Here is a 15,563-nt window from a genome sequence, read left to right on the forward strand (position 1 = left end):
TCTCTCCCTCTGCCTTGGTAAAGCGGGATGTCCATTGCTGTTGGTACACGCAGCTCGCCCAGGCTGGCTCCAGTCTCCTGTCTCCTCCTGTCTCTTGCTGGGGGCTGCAGTTACTGCTGGGTGCTGCCCAGCCTTTCCATGAGCTCTGGGGACTCAGTTCAGGGTGTCAGGTTTGAGCCACAAGTGCTCCGACCCATGGAGCCGTCTCCACTGCTTCAACTGTGGTAGATTCCTTTTCAGTAGCCAAAGTTGTTAATTCACAGGCCACTGTTTGTGCTTACCTCGGGCTGACTCTCCTCTCACAATAATTTTCCTACTTTACATTCTGAGTTTATGAAAACTGACACTGAAATTTAATACCCTGTTGAAAAGATGGATTTTAAGCTATGCTATAAAAGAAAATGGCAAGCAAGCATCTTTATACTTCTAACACTGGGCTAAAGCACAATCAGGTTACGATGAGGTATGTCATTGCCAAGTTCACTGTAATCTCTGTTTGCAAGCACTCTGGAAAAGTGTCTGCACTGCCTTTTGATCAAAGGGTAGACAGAATAATGGAGGGCTTCAGCACTTGGCCAGGACTCTGAACAACTTGACTGATGTTGATTTCTGCTTCCAGAGCCACAGGAAGCTTGCTTTTCTATAAGCATTCCTGTATTGTAAACAGAAATTCAAAAAATAATTCTTAAGAAATGGCAGTTACTGTAATCTGCAGACTCCATTATCAGAATTGGTCAATGACATCCTCCAAAGCTGGAGACAGAAGAGATGCCTTTGCTGATTGTACAACCAATCGTCGCCTATCTGATGACTATCCTTAGTTTCCTGACTTGATTCAACTCACTGTTGAGAGTAGAAAGGGAGAGGGAAGAAGGAAAATATGGGAGAGAGTAGGGAGAGGGAGGGGAGGAGGAGAGAGAGAGGAGAGAGGGAGGGAGAGGGAGGGGAGATGGAGGGGAGGAGGGACATTCTATCCCAAACAGTAAATCTGAGGCAGGAAAGTAAGAATCTATCATGTGAGTATGAGACGAATTGTGGCCAAGAACTTGGACACAGGTCCCTTCCTTCACAGAGCAGGGCTGACCTCACCCTTATTGGAGCCACAGCAACGCTTTTGTCCTGTTGCCTGCATTTGTCCTTTGCAAGGTGACTTCTCTTTCCTTTGCTTGGCATTCATATTTCTAAAGCAAAGTCACAACAAAACACCTAAGTGGCCAAAGCCTATTGAATCTGAAGACAATATAAAGATTGTATGTCCGTGACTAAGGTGCTAGCTGTTAAATTATCTCTCTCTACACTCATAAACCCTACAAGGCTGGCTCCTTCAGGTTACGACCACGCCATGAATGATCCTCCTTGTCCTTTAGTTCTTCAAGTCAAGTAACACAACACATGTCACTCACCATGAAGCTTAATCTACAGAGAAGAAAGGTTGTCTAGAGAGCAGCAGGAAGTAGCCTTAGAGGCCAATTTTGCACCTGCTGGAGAAGAAAAAAGGAGACTCTCGCCCTGAACTACAGAAGCCACTGGGCATCAGTAGATAGCCCTCACAGGAGCCTTGTGCCCTACTCTCCCTTCTCTAACAAAGCTCTGTGTATATCCAGCTTCTCAAAGTGGGTGCTTTGATGCTGGCATGCCCTTCATAAGCAAGGATTGCCCCTGAATTAATGACTTCTTTTCCTCACCAGCTCTCTGTTCTGAAGAATTGGCTTTCAAGCAGCAAGCACTAGAACAGAGGCCCACAATGCTGTGAGGAAATTGGATGTGGATGCTTGGACGCCATCTCTGCATGTATGGAAAAGCCATCAAGCATACTCAGTAAAGACATCACCCACACTCCTGCCGTGCTCTATCAGTAAGCTCAGTAAAGGCCTTGGTTCCCTGTGGTAAATCACATGCTGTGTTGTTAAGGCCTTTGGAGGGAGAGTAGCACTGCTCACCTCACCCATCCACTAGCCCCAAGGAAGGGACTTTAACAGTAGGGATGGATCCACAGAAACACTAAGAGAAATGCCAAAGTTTGAAAAGTGTTTTGCAGTTCTTCAATGCTGTTGGGTGTTTATTTTTATTTATCTGCTTTCATTATCATTTTTATTTTTTCTTTGATGATCCTGTACAATGGGTTTGATGAAATTCACTGCCCCCCCTTCCAGATCTATCTCACCTTTCTATCCACACGGCCTGACCATCTCTCTTGTTTTCTTGATCAGCTGACACCTGTACCCTCTGGTATGTGTGGTCATCACTGCAGGGTGATGTCTACTGGCCATGGCTACATCTGTAAGGGACACCAACTCTCTCCCAGCAGCTACTACTTGTGAGGAGCTCCTCAGCCAGCAGTCTGATGTAGTGCCCTCCTTCCATCTCCATTCTGGAGTTCTGTCTGTCATAGCCTCACTTGTCTTGTGCAAGATGTCTCAAATTGCTGTGAACTCTTAAGAGTAAACTGCCCTGCTTTGTCCAGAAAAGTTTCCTTGTAGTCACCCAGCACCTCTGGTTCTTATTTTTCTGTCTTCCACCATGATCCCTGAGCCATGCATGGATGTGTACAGTACGCCTGTGTGTATGATTTAGGGCTTCACATTCCACAGTCCCTTTAGGTTCCTTTGCAATAGATGATGATTATTTAGTTTTTGCACAGGATCACTCATGCATCCTTGGCTTGCCTGAGAATGACCTCAGAGGCATGTGATACCACACCAGGCTTCTCTGGTGCTGAGCACGAGATCCTAGGCTTTGTGCTTGCTAGGTGAGCGCTCTGCCAATGGAGCCCTACCCACAGTCCCAAGGAGTGTTGAGGATGAAAAGGAACCACTGCTTCCTGATGTTTCCTCTGGGAGAGAACTCCATGGAGTGGTTTAGTGACTCCTACTCTTTAATTGTCAATGACGAGATAGAATAAAGTGGATTATTGAGTGTTTTCACATCTTTACAGGGAAGTCATACCTAATAGTGTTAACCTTCCATACTTAATAAGGTCATGGGCCTTAAGGAGTACCTACTATTACTATTACTATAAATATTACCACTTTCTCCAACCAATATAATTCCTAACTGCATTCTAAAACTTATCCTTATATCCAAAGGTAAGTGTATATCTCACTCATCACCAAAAAAGCTGCTTCTTTTACAACAGACTGAGTCTTATCCTCAAAGTGATGTCCTCCAAGACCCAGGTGGAGTGTCTAGGTGGTCATGACTGGGGTGAAGCCTTCTGGAGCAGGAGTCCTGGCTTCCCTAGCTATGCTCCCCGCAGCTAGAGTGAAATGTTACTCATAGTGCTGGTGGTGCATTGAAAATAACTAGGCTCTCTTGGAGGCCATCTGGTTAACTGCCAATGGGCTATCTGGCTGTTCAGTTCCCACTTGGGAAGGTTTCTGACAACTGTTCCTTGGATTAATTTTCTCATCATTGTGACAAAATACCTAGCAAAAACAATATATGGAGAAACTATTTTTTTCAAGACTCAGAGGGTTTCCACCTCTGTTTGCTTGACCTAGTGCTTGGGTGTGCGGCAGAGCAGAGCAGAGCAGAGCAGCGTGCTTCAAGGCCGAGCAGGGATCAGAGTGGGGCTAGGACTTGGAAGCTAACGTAACCCTCAAAGGCATGCCTATGGCTCTATTTCCTCCAGAGGTGCCTTCCCCAGAAAGCCTCCAATGTCTGAAACATTAGCCTCTGGGGTCATTCTGCATTCAGTCCACAACACTGCTCAAGTGATGGAATAACTTATTATCAAAAGTCTAAGTTACTCAGAGGACTTAAGAAAACTTCTTATTAATGAGTGTGTGTGTGTGTGTGTGTGTGTGTGTGTGTGTGTGTGTGTGTGTAAGGATTTACCATGAAATCACCGTTCTCTACAGGGTCTGTTGAAAGTTCTTCTTACACTGCTTAACTATTCTTGTGTACCTGACAAATGGTCCTAGGAAGGGCTGGGTTCCTCTAAGCCTTCTTCAGTTCATAACCCAATTTGCCTCCAAAATTAAAGTTGGCTGTCGCATTTTCTATACATTCACATGTATAGTGCACATACTGCTTTGACCTATCCTGTTACAGTTCCCACTGTCAATCCTTCATTCAATCTGTGTTTGGGCTGCTTGGTGCAGGCTGCAGATGATGCTGGGGACTTGGAATGGAAGGTCTTAATGTGACGAGATATGTGTAGATATCTTCAGCATCACTGAGGTGAAATCTTCTGGGAAGTGTTTTCTGAGAGCACAAAGAAACTGCTCCAGTGATAGCCAAGGTTGTACCTTGTACTGCAGCTGGACTTGGTAATGTATAAGAGTCTCCTAGATGGTACCGGTTTTGAAGGCATGAAGGGGTCATGGAGAGCAGCTGAGGCTTGGTGCTGTGAGAGGCCATGGAAGGCCATTGGTGAAGGTGCAGCCTCAGTTGCAGTTGATGGCCTAGGACTGAAGGGGTCATGCAAAGGAGCTGAGCCTTGGCACCATGAAGAGAGCATATGAGAGTCTATTGTTGAACCTCTGTTGCAGTGGAAGACCCCAGTGTATTGAAGATGCCAGTACCATGGGATGATCCCCAAGAATAGCAGCAGCAGTGGAGTAGATCAACTTGAGCTTAGAGGGCTACAGAGGACAGAGCTGGAGAAGTGAAGCCAGCCCTCTGGAGGAGCCCAGAAGATCATGTGTGGATCTCACACATTGAAACAAGAAAATGCAACATTGAAGTTGCTTTGGAAACCCCAAAATGTTTGAGATGCCAGAGCCATGGGCTATCTACTGAGGAAAGCTGCTAACAGGGATTGGAACCAGCCGAGGAAAAGAAGTTTGTTGCAGTCAACAAAGATAAAAAAGATGCTGGAGATCTGAAGACCGCTTTGACATCAGACATGGAGATGCAGAGTTTGAAGTTTGCCCAGCTGGTTTCCTGTCTTGCTTTGGAGATTACAGTTAAGTAATTGTATGACTTTCAGAAGAGATTTTGAACCTTGGGCTTTTAACACTGTTGAGACTGCTATAAACTATGGGGACTTTGGAAGTTGGACTAAATGTATTTTGCATTATGCTACGTTTAGGTATCGTCCCCGGGGCTGGGGATTTGGCTCAGTGGTAGAGCGCTTGCCTAGGAAGCGCAAGGCCCTGGGTTCGGTCCCCAGCTCCGGGGGGGGGGGGGGGGGGAAAGAAACAAAGACATTTTAGGTATCGTCCCCATTGACTCATATGTTTGAAAAAGCCTATGGGGGCCACGGAGTAGAATGTGATGATTTGTAAATGTTCAGCCCAGTGAGTGGCACTACTAGAAGGTGTTGCCCTATTGGAATAGATGTGTCACTGTGGGTGTGGGCTTTAAGACCCTCATCCTAGCTACCTGGAAGCCAGTATTCTGCCTTCACATGAAGATGTAGAACTCTCAGCTCCTCCTGCACCAGGCCTGCCTGGATGCTGCCATGCTCCCCCCTTGATGATAATGAACTGAACCTCTGAACCTGTCAGCCAGCCCCAATGAAATGTTGTCCTTATAAGAGTTGCCTTGGTCATGGTGTCACAGCAGTAAAACCCTAGACAGAGCCTTTTGGAAGGTTGGCTCGCCCTTCTCTGTGTATCCATTTAGGGACACACAGACCTTTGCCTCACGATTGGAGCATAGGAATGAAAGTCAAAAGGAAGAAGTAGCCAAGAACAGACGTTAGGACTATGAAAGCTACAGCAGACTCTGCTCTTGGCAGTTCCTTGGCTATACTGTCATGGACTCTAATCCTCTGGAACCATAAACCAAATGAAACATTTTTACCTTGGTCATGGTACTTTATGACATCAATGGAAAAATAATGAAGACAATTACCAGTGGCAATTAATTCAGCCTAGGCCATAGACTACTTTTGGTTCCATTTTCCCTCTTTCTTTGGATTCCAATGGGTTTGGGATGGAAAGGTCTGGGTTGAAGCACAGTAGATAGCATTTTCTTCTGCAGTTGTCAGTACTTCATTTTAAAACACTAAATATGTGGCAATTTCAGAGACATTCTAATTAACACAGAAACTCAAAGAAAACTGAAGACCTCCCATTTGACACAAAATGACCCATTAACCTTTAAAACACACACACACACACACACACACACACACACACACACACTAGCTTTGATTTCCTTAAAAACAAACAACTACAGTTTTCATTCTTTTCCCATGCAGACATATTGACCTCAGCTTCTCTCTCTCTCCTCCTGCCAGTCCTTCCACACACCTCACCTCTCCCCTACCCCTATCCCCACCCCACCCCCATCTCCTCCTAGAAGAGACCAGGCCTCCCAGAAACGTCAATCAAACATGACACAGCAAGACAAAGTAATACCAGGCCAACCTCACCTCAAAGCTGAGCGAGGGAACCCAACAGGAGAAAAGGGTCCTAAGATCAGACAAAAGAGTTAGAGACACCCCCACTGCCTCTGTCAGGAGTACCACAAAAGCAGCAAGCCACAACCATATATATACATACATATATATATATATATATATACACACATATATATATATGTATATATATATATATATACACACATATATATATGTATATATATATATATATATATATATATGCAAAGGACATGCAGCACACCCTTGTAGGCTCTGTGACTGCTACTTCAGTCTCTGTGAGCCTCCCTGAGCTCCACTTAGAACAACTACATTTTTTTTGAAATTATATCCAGGCAAAGAAACTAAAACCATGACAGCTTCACATACCCATGTTTTCCTTTGACAGGGCTTCATCGGAACAAAAAATGTCAACAGAGTACTTTAAAGCAGCATCCCTAAAAAAGATTTTGATAGATTTAGTTTCAAAAGAGAAACCCCCACATACAGACATGCATTACACATTATGTCCATACATACAAATGCATACATCTCACAGGGAACAAGTATGACCTGTGCTCTCAGTAGCTCCCAAGCACAGAGAGGCTAGTCCAACAAGCACTCACACTGACAGTCTTCATATAATTATCTTCCAAAAGCATGCATTAAATAAGCATTTCTTCATTGTGTAAGAAGCTGAGGTGCTGAGACTAGAGAGGCGATGAGAAGTCCAGCAGCACAAATAAATTGGTGGCATGACAGAGCCTGTTCTGTCAGATACCACAGCCGTGCTTCCCAGTCACACTGCACTCTGACAAGAAAATGTCTGTGCCAATGCACTGCTGCCATCAGGAGGTCCCAGGAGTCAGTTCTGCAAGCCATAAGCTTTGCCTTTTAAATGGAGGTAACTGTAAAATGCTGTCCACTCTATGTAATGGGATCACTGTGGTGTGTAACTAGGGCAACCGAAGCCTGTTTTTAAGAATGAGTTATCTAGGGGGTGGAGATAGCCTTGCACAGGCCTGACAACCTGAGCTCACTACCAAGACCCTCTAAGGTGGGAGGGGAGAGTCAATTCCTGAGACTTGTCCTCTTCCCTCCACACACGTACATGGATACATGCCCCACACACTTCTAACATACAAAACAAAACAAAGTAAAATAAATACATAAGTAATTTAAAAACGAGCTTTATTCCACAGAGGCACAGCAGCCTTCATTTGTGAGTGGGAATCCTCGTACAGCCCTGGTCGCACACAGGAAAGTGCATGCTGTGCCCAGCTCAGTGCAAAGCACTGGGTCGCATTACCAGTGTCCTGCTGTTTATTATGGAGGTCTGACCCTGCCTGACCTACGTTAAGCTAAAGACTGCCTTGAATATGTGAATGATAATACTCTAAAAGGTCTGCTTCAATCTGGGAGGTGAGAGAGTCTAAGGACTTAAGGGGAGTGACCTCAGCTGAAATACCCAACAGTGGGGAGAGGGAACTCAGAGTCCACCTCCAGTAGATAGACAGGGCCTCAAGTGGGGTTACCACCCTGTCGAAATTTCTGACCAAGAATTATTCTTGTCTAAAAGAACTTCAAGGACAAAAATGAAGCAGAACTGAAGGAAAGGTAGTCCACTGTCCAGCCCAACTTGGGATCCATTTCATGGTGGGGCATCAAAGCCTGACACTATTACCTGATGCTATGTTGTGCTTACAGACAGGAGCCTAGCATGGCTGTCCTCTGAGAGGTCCAAACAAGGGCTGACTGAGACAGATGAAGATACTTAACACCCAACCACTGAACTGAAGTCAGGGACTCCTTCAGAATTAGGAGAAGGCTTGAAGGTGAGAGCAACCCCATAGGAAGACCAGCAGTCTCAACTAACCCAGACCCCTGGGAGCTCCTAGACACTGAGCCACCAGCCAGGAGCACACAAGCTGGTCTGAGGCCCCCAGCACATACACAGTAGAGGGCTGCCCAGTCTGACCTCAGTGGGAGAAGAGAGACTTGAGGCACCAGGGTTGGGGAAGGCCTGGTGAGGTGGGGAGCATCCTCTCAGAGACAGAGGGGGAGGAGGAATGGGATAAGGAACTGCAGGAAAGGGGACAGAGAGGGGGAAAAGGCTGGATTGTAAATAAATAAAATTTAAAAATGAAATAGCTGATAGACACACATACCCTGAATGCATATGCATACATATGTAAAAGAAAAGTTCTGGTTCAACATACTTATAAGAATATAAAACTTTCTGAGCCAAGTTCTGTGACTTGTGCCTGTGATTCCAGCATCCAGGCTGAGGCAGGAGGGGAGGTAGTCTGAGGGTAGCCTGGGCTACACAGTGAAACCCTGTTGGAAAACCAAACCAAACAAAATAAAGCATAACTTTCTCTGCACTTCCAACTGATACTTTACGAGTTCTTTCAAAGAGGTTTAAGCACAATGTTTACTCAGAGAAGAAAAAAAGCAGGGAAAATGTCATACAATAATTAAACACAATTTATACATCTCAATTTTATTCTAATACTTTTAATTTCACAAAACATACCTTTTCCTCTTTCTAACCCTGGGCCTTTTCTTTTCAGTATTATTTTTAGAACCTTGAATCTATAAACAGAGATCAAAAATGAATTAGTTCACATTGTTTTAGATCTGTTCAATATACTAGTGGGTTGTGTGGCCCAGATTCCCCAGTGACACCTTTTGGTCTAGCCTGCACCTCAGCCATTGCAGAGGCACTGGCCTGCCTGACCCCAGAGGAGAATCTTTAAGTTTGACAAACCTTTGGCTTTAAGGAAAGCAGAAGCACTCAGCCCACGGAAGTGTAGGGTGCAGAGGTACCTGCTGGGAAGTGGCATCATAGAAGCCCCCACAGTCTGCAGCAATGCACTGCCCAAAAGACATGGCTGCCTTTTACATCTGAGCCACAACAAGCTCTGTGCTCTCTGTGACATGGTCGGATAAGGCCTGGGGTCAACAGGGATTTTCTGACTATAAAAAGAACAGGCAAGTTTACTTACTAGAGCACAAAGCAGGTGTTACATATCTGGCCTGTCGGGTTAGATGGGAAAAACAGTGCTTTTGACATAAAGAAAACACTCAGCCTATACTATTAAAGTAAAAATCTAAAGTTATGTCTCCTGAGAATATTACGGTTTCCAATTCTAACAAGCATGCACGTGCACACACGCACACACACACACACGCACACACACACCACACACCACACACACACACACACACACCACAAACCACACACACAGGTTCTCTAGGATTCCTAAACTAGGAGAGGCAGAAGCACAAAAGCAATTAACATAAAAGACTCACACAGGATCTCACACACCACCTTCACTAGTTAAGAATAACTAAAATTAAAGGCATATAGAACATGCAAGAAAAACAAAACCCATAAAGCAATGTTTTCAATGTATAGTTCAGTTGATATAAAGTTTAAAAGCAAGCAAAACTAATGAATGGTCCCAGACGTCGTGACAGTGGTTGCTCTTGGAGCACTGAGGAACGGACTACACTGGTGCCTTATCACCAACCGTGCAGAAAAGTATTATCAATTAGATTATACCCAAACAGTGTGATTCCAGTGGGCAGCTCAGTGTCCTGCTGCCTGAGGATGTTCGACTAACACAGCAGAGGAACACGGAACTCTTTACGAGTTTCAGTTGTTAATTTCTATGATTTTTCAGAAAATCATTAAAGCTTTCAAAATAAATGTGAACTGAAATAATACAATTCTCCCAAAAGAGCTATGAAAGGCCATGCTACAGAGATTTAACCTAAAAGAAAAACCAAAAATAAGTGGAGATAAACAAGTCATTAAGCATCATGTACCTCTACATGAACTCAAGACCTGGGCCGGCTCAGGCCATTCAGAGGGGATGTGGGTAAGAAGTCCCACTTCCACATGAGGGGCCATTGGCAATGAGTAGAAGTCACACCTCCAAGTGTCATGAACAGTGACAACTTGATTGGTTTAACAAAATCCAACAAAGACAAAATAGAAGCCAAAAATCCTGCACAGGCTGGGGCAAAGTGGTGGATCTGGGAGGAGTTGGGGTGAATCTGATCAAATGCACCACACAGGACGCTCTAAGGACCGCCGAGAAAGGATAAACTAATTAACCATGAACGCCTAACTGACGCTGGGTGTAGAGCTCAAAACTAGAACTTCTACAGACAGAGGTTTATAGAGCAGACTGGAGACCTGAGTTTGATTTCTAGCACCGAGAAAGACTTAAAAAAAACTCATTTGTAGAGAAGTGAAAAACAAGGAAGATTCATAATGAAAGACAGTAAAACAGAAGAGGAAAGGAATCAGAACAGGGCATAATACATATATGGTATTGAACTGTTCACAAAGAAAGATGTAATCACACATTTATGACCAACAGAGGAATTTTAAAAATACAAAACAGGGTTCCAGAAAAGTCATGGAAGATTAATATATTGACAGATAAGGATAACCCCCCAAAGAAGAGGACTGCAGTGTGTAACTTCTAGACTAGTAAGAAGAAAAAGAGGGAATATATGTACATATGTGTACACACACATACAACTAGAAGTGATGACTGGAATGGCAAGCAGTAGAATGGCCTTTAATTCTAAATGAAGAAAATCCTTGGGAATTATACGTACATTAACTTTATATACTCTGACTCAACACTGCCCATCTGACTAAGCCGTCTGGTGTCTAATGAGTCTGTGCTGTGCTTGAACAAGAGCCACGAGCTGCCTGAGGTCTGACATGTAAAGCACAGACAGAGCACGTTGTCCTTAGAGCAGGCGTAAGTCTGTCCTGCAGCCTTCTCTCGAGGGTAACTGCCAGTCGGCACTCACAGAGCTCCTACCTGCACAGACTTCCCAAAGGCGAGGCTGCAGTCTTTGAATAATGTGAAAACTTGGTTCAAAGCTATGCTACAGAAATCTGCAGAGCCAGCGTGCCCATTTCTCTTTAGAGAAGATGCCAGGGCTGTGTGCATAACGGAAGGATGCAAACCAGCTTCCTGCGGCAGGCATAAATGATGGTGGCAGCTTAGCCTGAGCAACGGCAGGGCATGGCTAATAATAATAATAATAATAATAATAATAATAATAATAATAATAATAATAATAATAATACAGTCCAGAGTGGACAGATTGCCCACAGTATTTCCTTGACAGGGATGAGAACTGAAATGATTGTTTTCTCTCCCTATTTTGGATGCTATTTTTAAAGTATATAATTCTATTGTTCCTTACGTAAACATTACACATCAATTAGCATAATTAGCATATGCAAGCCCGGTCAATTTGCAGTAGAGTCTGGCATTCCCATGACCTCTGGCCAGCATCAGAGCCCAGTGCCTGGCAGTGTGACTCACAGACGCCTTGCTGCCTCCTGCTCTCTGCAGTTGTAGTTAAGCTCTGTGGGCTTCTTTGGTTGAGGGTCTCACCAGAGGGAACAACTAGAGTGTGCCTTCAAGCAGTGAACAGAGGCACAGAGGGAGTTTTCTCTAAAAATAGAAGCTGGCTCCCAGTGCCACCTTGAACAAAAGCCGTGAAGGATTTCCTATTAGCACCTCCAACTGTGGCTACGGATGAGACTGGCATAAAGCTTCAAGGGGCTCTGCAATTCCGTGTCTTAACTCCGAGGTCTTAAAGGCTTGCTAGTCAAATTTTCTACAAGGCCTGCTCAGGAACGGAGCACAAAAATTCCAGGTGGCCTGTCACCCTCATTTCACTCTTATCTGTAAAACCCTTAAGAATGATAAGAGTTAACTCCAACAAGGCACCCAGGAGGAAAGAAGGCCTTGGGATCTGGGTTTGCAGTAGCGCTGCTCAACTCACAAAGGAGCCTGGGATCAGTAGCTGACCTCTGGCTGGTGGCTCTGTGCACATTCGCAAACGCTTCCTGTTTCTGCACAGTCCCTCTCCCACCATTGGTCATTTCAGCAGGGGTGAGCTGGGAGGAGGGTGGCAGGGGCCCTGCTTCTGTGCTGGAAGGGGGTTGACAGGAGACTGTTAAGAGCCCATGTATGGAGAACAGCTAATGGTTATAATACAGCACTACTTTTTGACGACAAAGAAATGGATGTTCAGAATGTTGTTATGTGTTTCACCATTTTTGCTCCTATTAGCCTCAACATTAAGAATACTCGATGACTTCTCATCCTGTGGGGATTGAGTCAAGTCTTGTAAGCCTAAACCCCAGCATAATACACAAGAACTGTTTTCTGATGGGATAGACAGAATCCCCCCCCCCAATTATACAATAAAATGGCATAGTCTTAATCATTTTGTGAGGCTTGAATACTTGGCACCAACCCTGTGATAAATCCAGAGAGGACTCCCTGCACATAGGTCCATGGGGGAAAGGGAGGGCATAACCCCCTGTGCTGACTGTGTTCTCCAGTGTGCACTGGTGTAGGGATTTCTGACGTGTACCTCATATGGGAAAGTTATTTTTGATACATTTGAAGACATTAAACATATAAACAATAGATAAATAGTACCTCAAAGTCATCAGTAGATTCTACAGAAGCCAAATGTTTATACACCAGAGTATATTATAAACACGAATTCTGTAATAAGTCAGTTCTATTAATTCTCACTGACATTGAACAGCAGTTGAGCAGAGAAAGATCATCTAATATCCAGGGACATATCTGCAATCTATGAAACATAAAGTCATTACTCAAATTTCTACTTTATGTTATGCTAATAACCATTATTGATTTTGGTTTTGATGGGATGAAGCTGAAGAGGGGGTGGTGGATAGTATCCCCAACAGACAAATTAAAAAGTATTTTTTACCTTCAGCTAGTTCAAGCCACAGATGCAAAACCCATACAAATACAGAGTAAATTTTAGTAATAACTCAAACTTCAAGTGAATTAATCTCAACTAAATCTTTAAATGAATATTATGCATAGAAAATCAAAAGTAAAAGAAAGTTATTCCTAGAACTTGAGGGTGATTTTCAAAAAGGAAATTTTTTATAAGTAATAAGGACTAGAACGGTTTCTAAAGATGGGATCTGGTATAGCCCTGGCTGGCCTCGAACTCACCTGGAAGCCAAGGATAGCCTTAAACTCCCGATCCTCCTGCCTCCTGGGGCTGGCACTACAGGTCTGTGCCACCTTGCCCAGATCAGTTTTTTTCTTGGTTTGCTTTTGTCATTTGTTTTTATTAATAATGTTTTAATTTTAAAGATTTATCACTAGAAACTTACTAATAAGCAAAAATACCACACACTTAAGTTAGCCAGATCCCAAATCTATACACCCGGATGACCTGTACACAACCAGAACAGACGTTCTGAGCAGAAGCCACAGAGCCTCACATTAAGGTTCACACTTTTAGTATCAAACCAAGTTTATGTGCTCCTCCATGTTTCAAGTCATGTTATTAGTCTTCGGGTGGAGTAGTGTGTGTGTTGTGACGTTTGCACTCATATTTATAATAAGCAGCCTTTCCCTAAATCTGATGCTGCCCTCCTAGGGGACAAGAGTAAATGTGAAGGACGCATGGAAAGGGCTAATGTATATGTAATGTATGTCTTATTCCATCTAATAGAAGAGTGTGAAATCACAAATTCTGCCCACACACTGCAGTGACAGGGCTGCACTGCCTCCCACACTCTGCAACACCCCCGTGTGCACTCAGTACCTGGCCTGGACTCCTACAGAAGATAGCTGTGTCTTCTGTGACCCTGAGCTCCTTCCTGAGGAAAGATAGCAGACTTACTTCACATGTAGGATGTGGTATCACAACTCTATAAAGGAATGACAAGCAGGGGTCCCTGGCCAATGAGCCTGGGGCCAACCTGAGCTACCTAGCAAGACTCTGCCTAAAAACCAAAACCAAAACATGAACAATGACCAAAAAAAATAGAAATTTAGTCTTAAATGAGCCCCTCCTTCCCATGTGCTCAAGTGAGTGAGCAAGTGTACACACACACACACACACACACACACACTCACATACACATTTTCTCTCACTCTCTCTCACACACACATCTCTCACACACTCTCTCTCTCTCACACACACACACACATTTTCTCTCACACACTCTCTCTCTCTCTCTCTCTCACACACACACACACACACACACACACACACACTCACATACACATGTTCAGCTCATGGACAATCTCATGTAGAACAGCCTTTCTGTTCTTCATGCTCCACTTAACCATCTCTGGTCTCTCCCTCAAGCCCAGCCACAGACCCAGGCACGCACACACAGGTTCCTCTTTCTAATACAGGTGGTTTTCCCACGTCACTGATGAATGTGTGTCCAAGCGTGTGTGCTGTAAGCATCTCTCTTTACACCTCAGCAATGTCCTATAATTAGATATTGCCATCTGAGAACGCCAATATTGTAATCATATTTTGCAATAGAATTCAACACTATTCAATATGTAAAATTCAAAGTAATGCATTCATTTTTAAAAATATTTTTTAAATGTTCTTGGGTCTTTAAGCTTCCATTAAAATAGTCTACCTAGAATTTTATTTAGTTGTTCAATGTTATTTTCTATTAAGTTTGATAGCCATATTAAGCTATGAACTTATTAAATTTTCTAGGAAAAAATAATTTCTCATGAATTCCAGTAACATAAGTATGAAAATGTTAATCTGAGTGTCCATGTGAAGCATGATTTAAATAAAGTACTTGTTCCTTAATTCCATAAAATTAATGGAAAACATCACAAACATTGTTCTTAGTCAGCCTAAGAAAGCAATATATATATATACATATATATGTGTGTATATACATATACATATATATATTCAAGTAAACTTCAGAATGAAAAAAACAGATTATATGATTTTGTTAGTAATTTATTTTCCCTTAAAAAAAAAACAGAGTTTGAAGTTAACTCTAAAACACAGTCTTACCCTTTCCTTGGTCACCACAGGAGCTTCTGTGCCTCTTCTGGTTCTGTCTGTAAGATAACACAATATATCTACTTTAAAAAAGAATCCATCTTCCTGCTGAAATAGATGCATAAGTACTAAGTTGGAATTTTCCGCTTTATCTCACATTAGTAACGGACTGTTTACAGTGGTCCTTTTAGCTAAAACACTAATAAAGTCACCTCCTCGGACTTGAGTAGAACTACGTAATCCAAAAGCCATAATGTCAAGAAGGAACTCTTGTCTGGTGGATGTTCCTGAAATATTACTAGTTAGCACGAAGCCTGCTAACTCTGGTTTCCGGTTGGTCTGTGGACTCTGGAGCACATAACCCTGAATAAGTCCACGC

At 43.4% G+C, this 15,563-nt stretch overlaps 1 protein-coding gene across 23 annotated transcripts in view; it reads right to left on the reverse strand.

The window, feature by feature from the left end:
• The window catches only part of Zcwpw2 (zinc finger CW-type and PWWP domain containing 2), a 144,876-nt gene that overhangs the window by 59,949 nt on the left and 69,364 nt on the right, over window positions 1–15,563 (reverse strand). For 19 of the 23 annotated variants that reach the window (XR_015626964.1, XR_015626963.1, XR_015626962.1 and 16 more), the window contains 3 exon segments: window positions 15,197–15,243; window positions 8,847–8,905; window positions 6,701–6,768 (listed from right to left, as the gene is read on the reverse strand). Coding sequence is in view for 18 of the 23 variants with exons in the window: in NM_001430700.1 (NP_001417629.1) it covers window positions 6,701–6,768; window positions 8,847–8,905; window positions 15,197–15,243 (174 nt within the window). In the remaining 5 variants the exon portion in view is untranslated. 23 annotated transcript variants of the gene reach the window in all.

The sequence above is a fragment of the Rattus norvegicus genome, chromosome 8, assembly GCF_021556685.1.
Source record: "Rattus norvegicus strain SHRSP/BbbUtx chromosome 8, alternate assembly SHRSP_T2T, whole genome shotgun sequence".
Classification (NCBI taxonomy): Eukaryota; Metazoa; Chordata; class Mammalia; order Rodentia; family Muridae; genus Rattus; species Rattus norvegicus.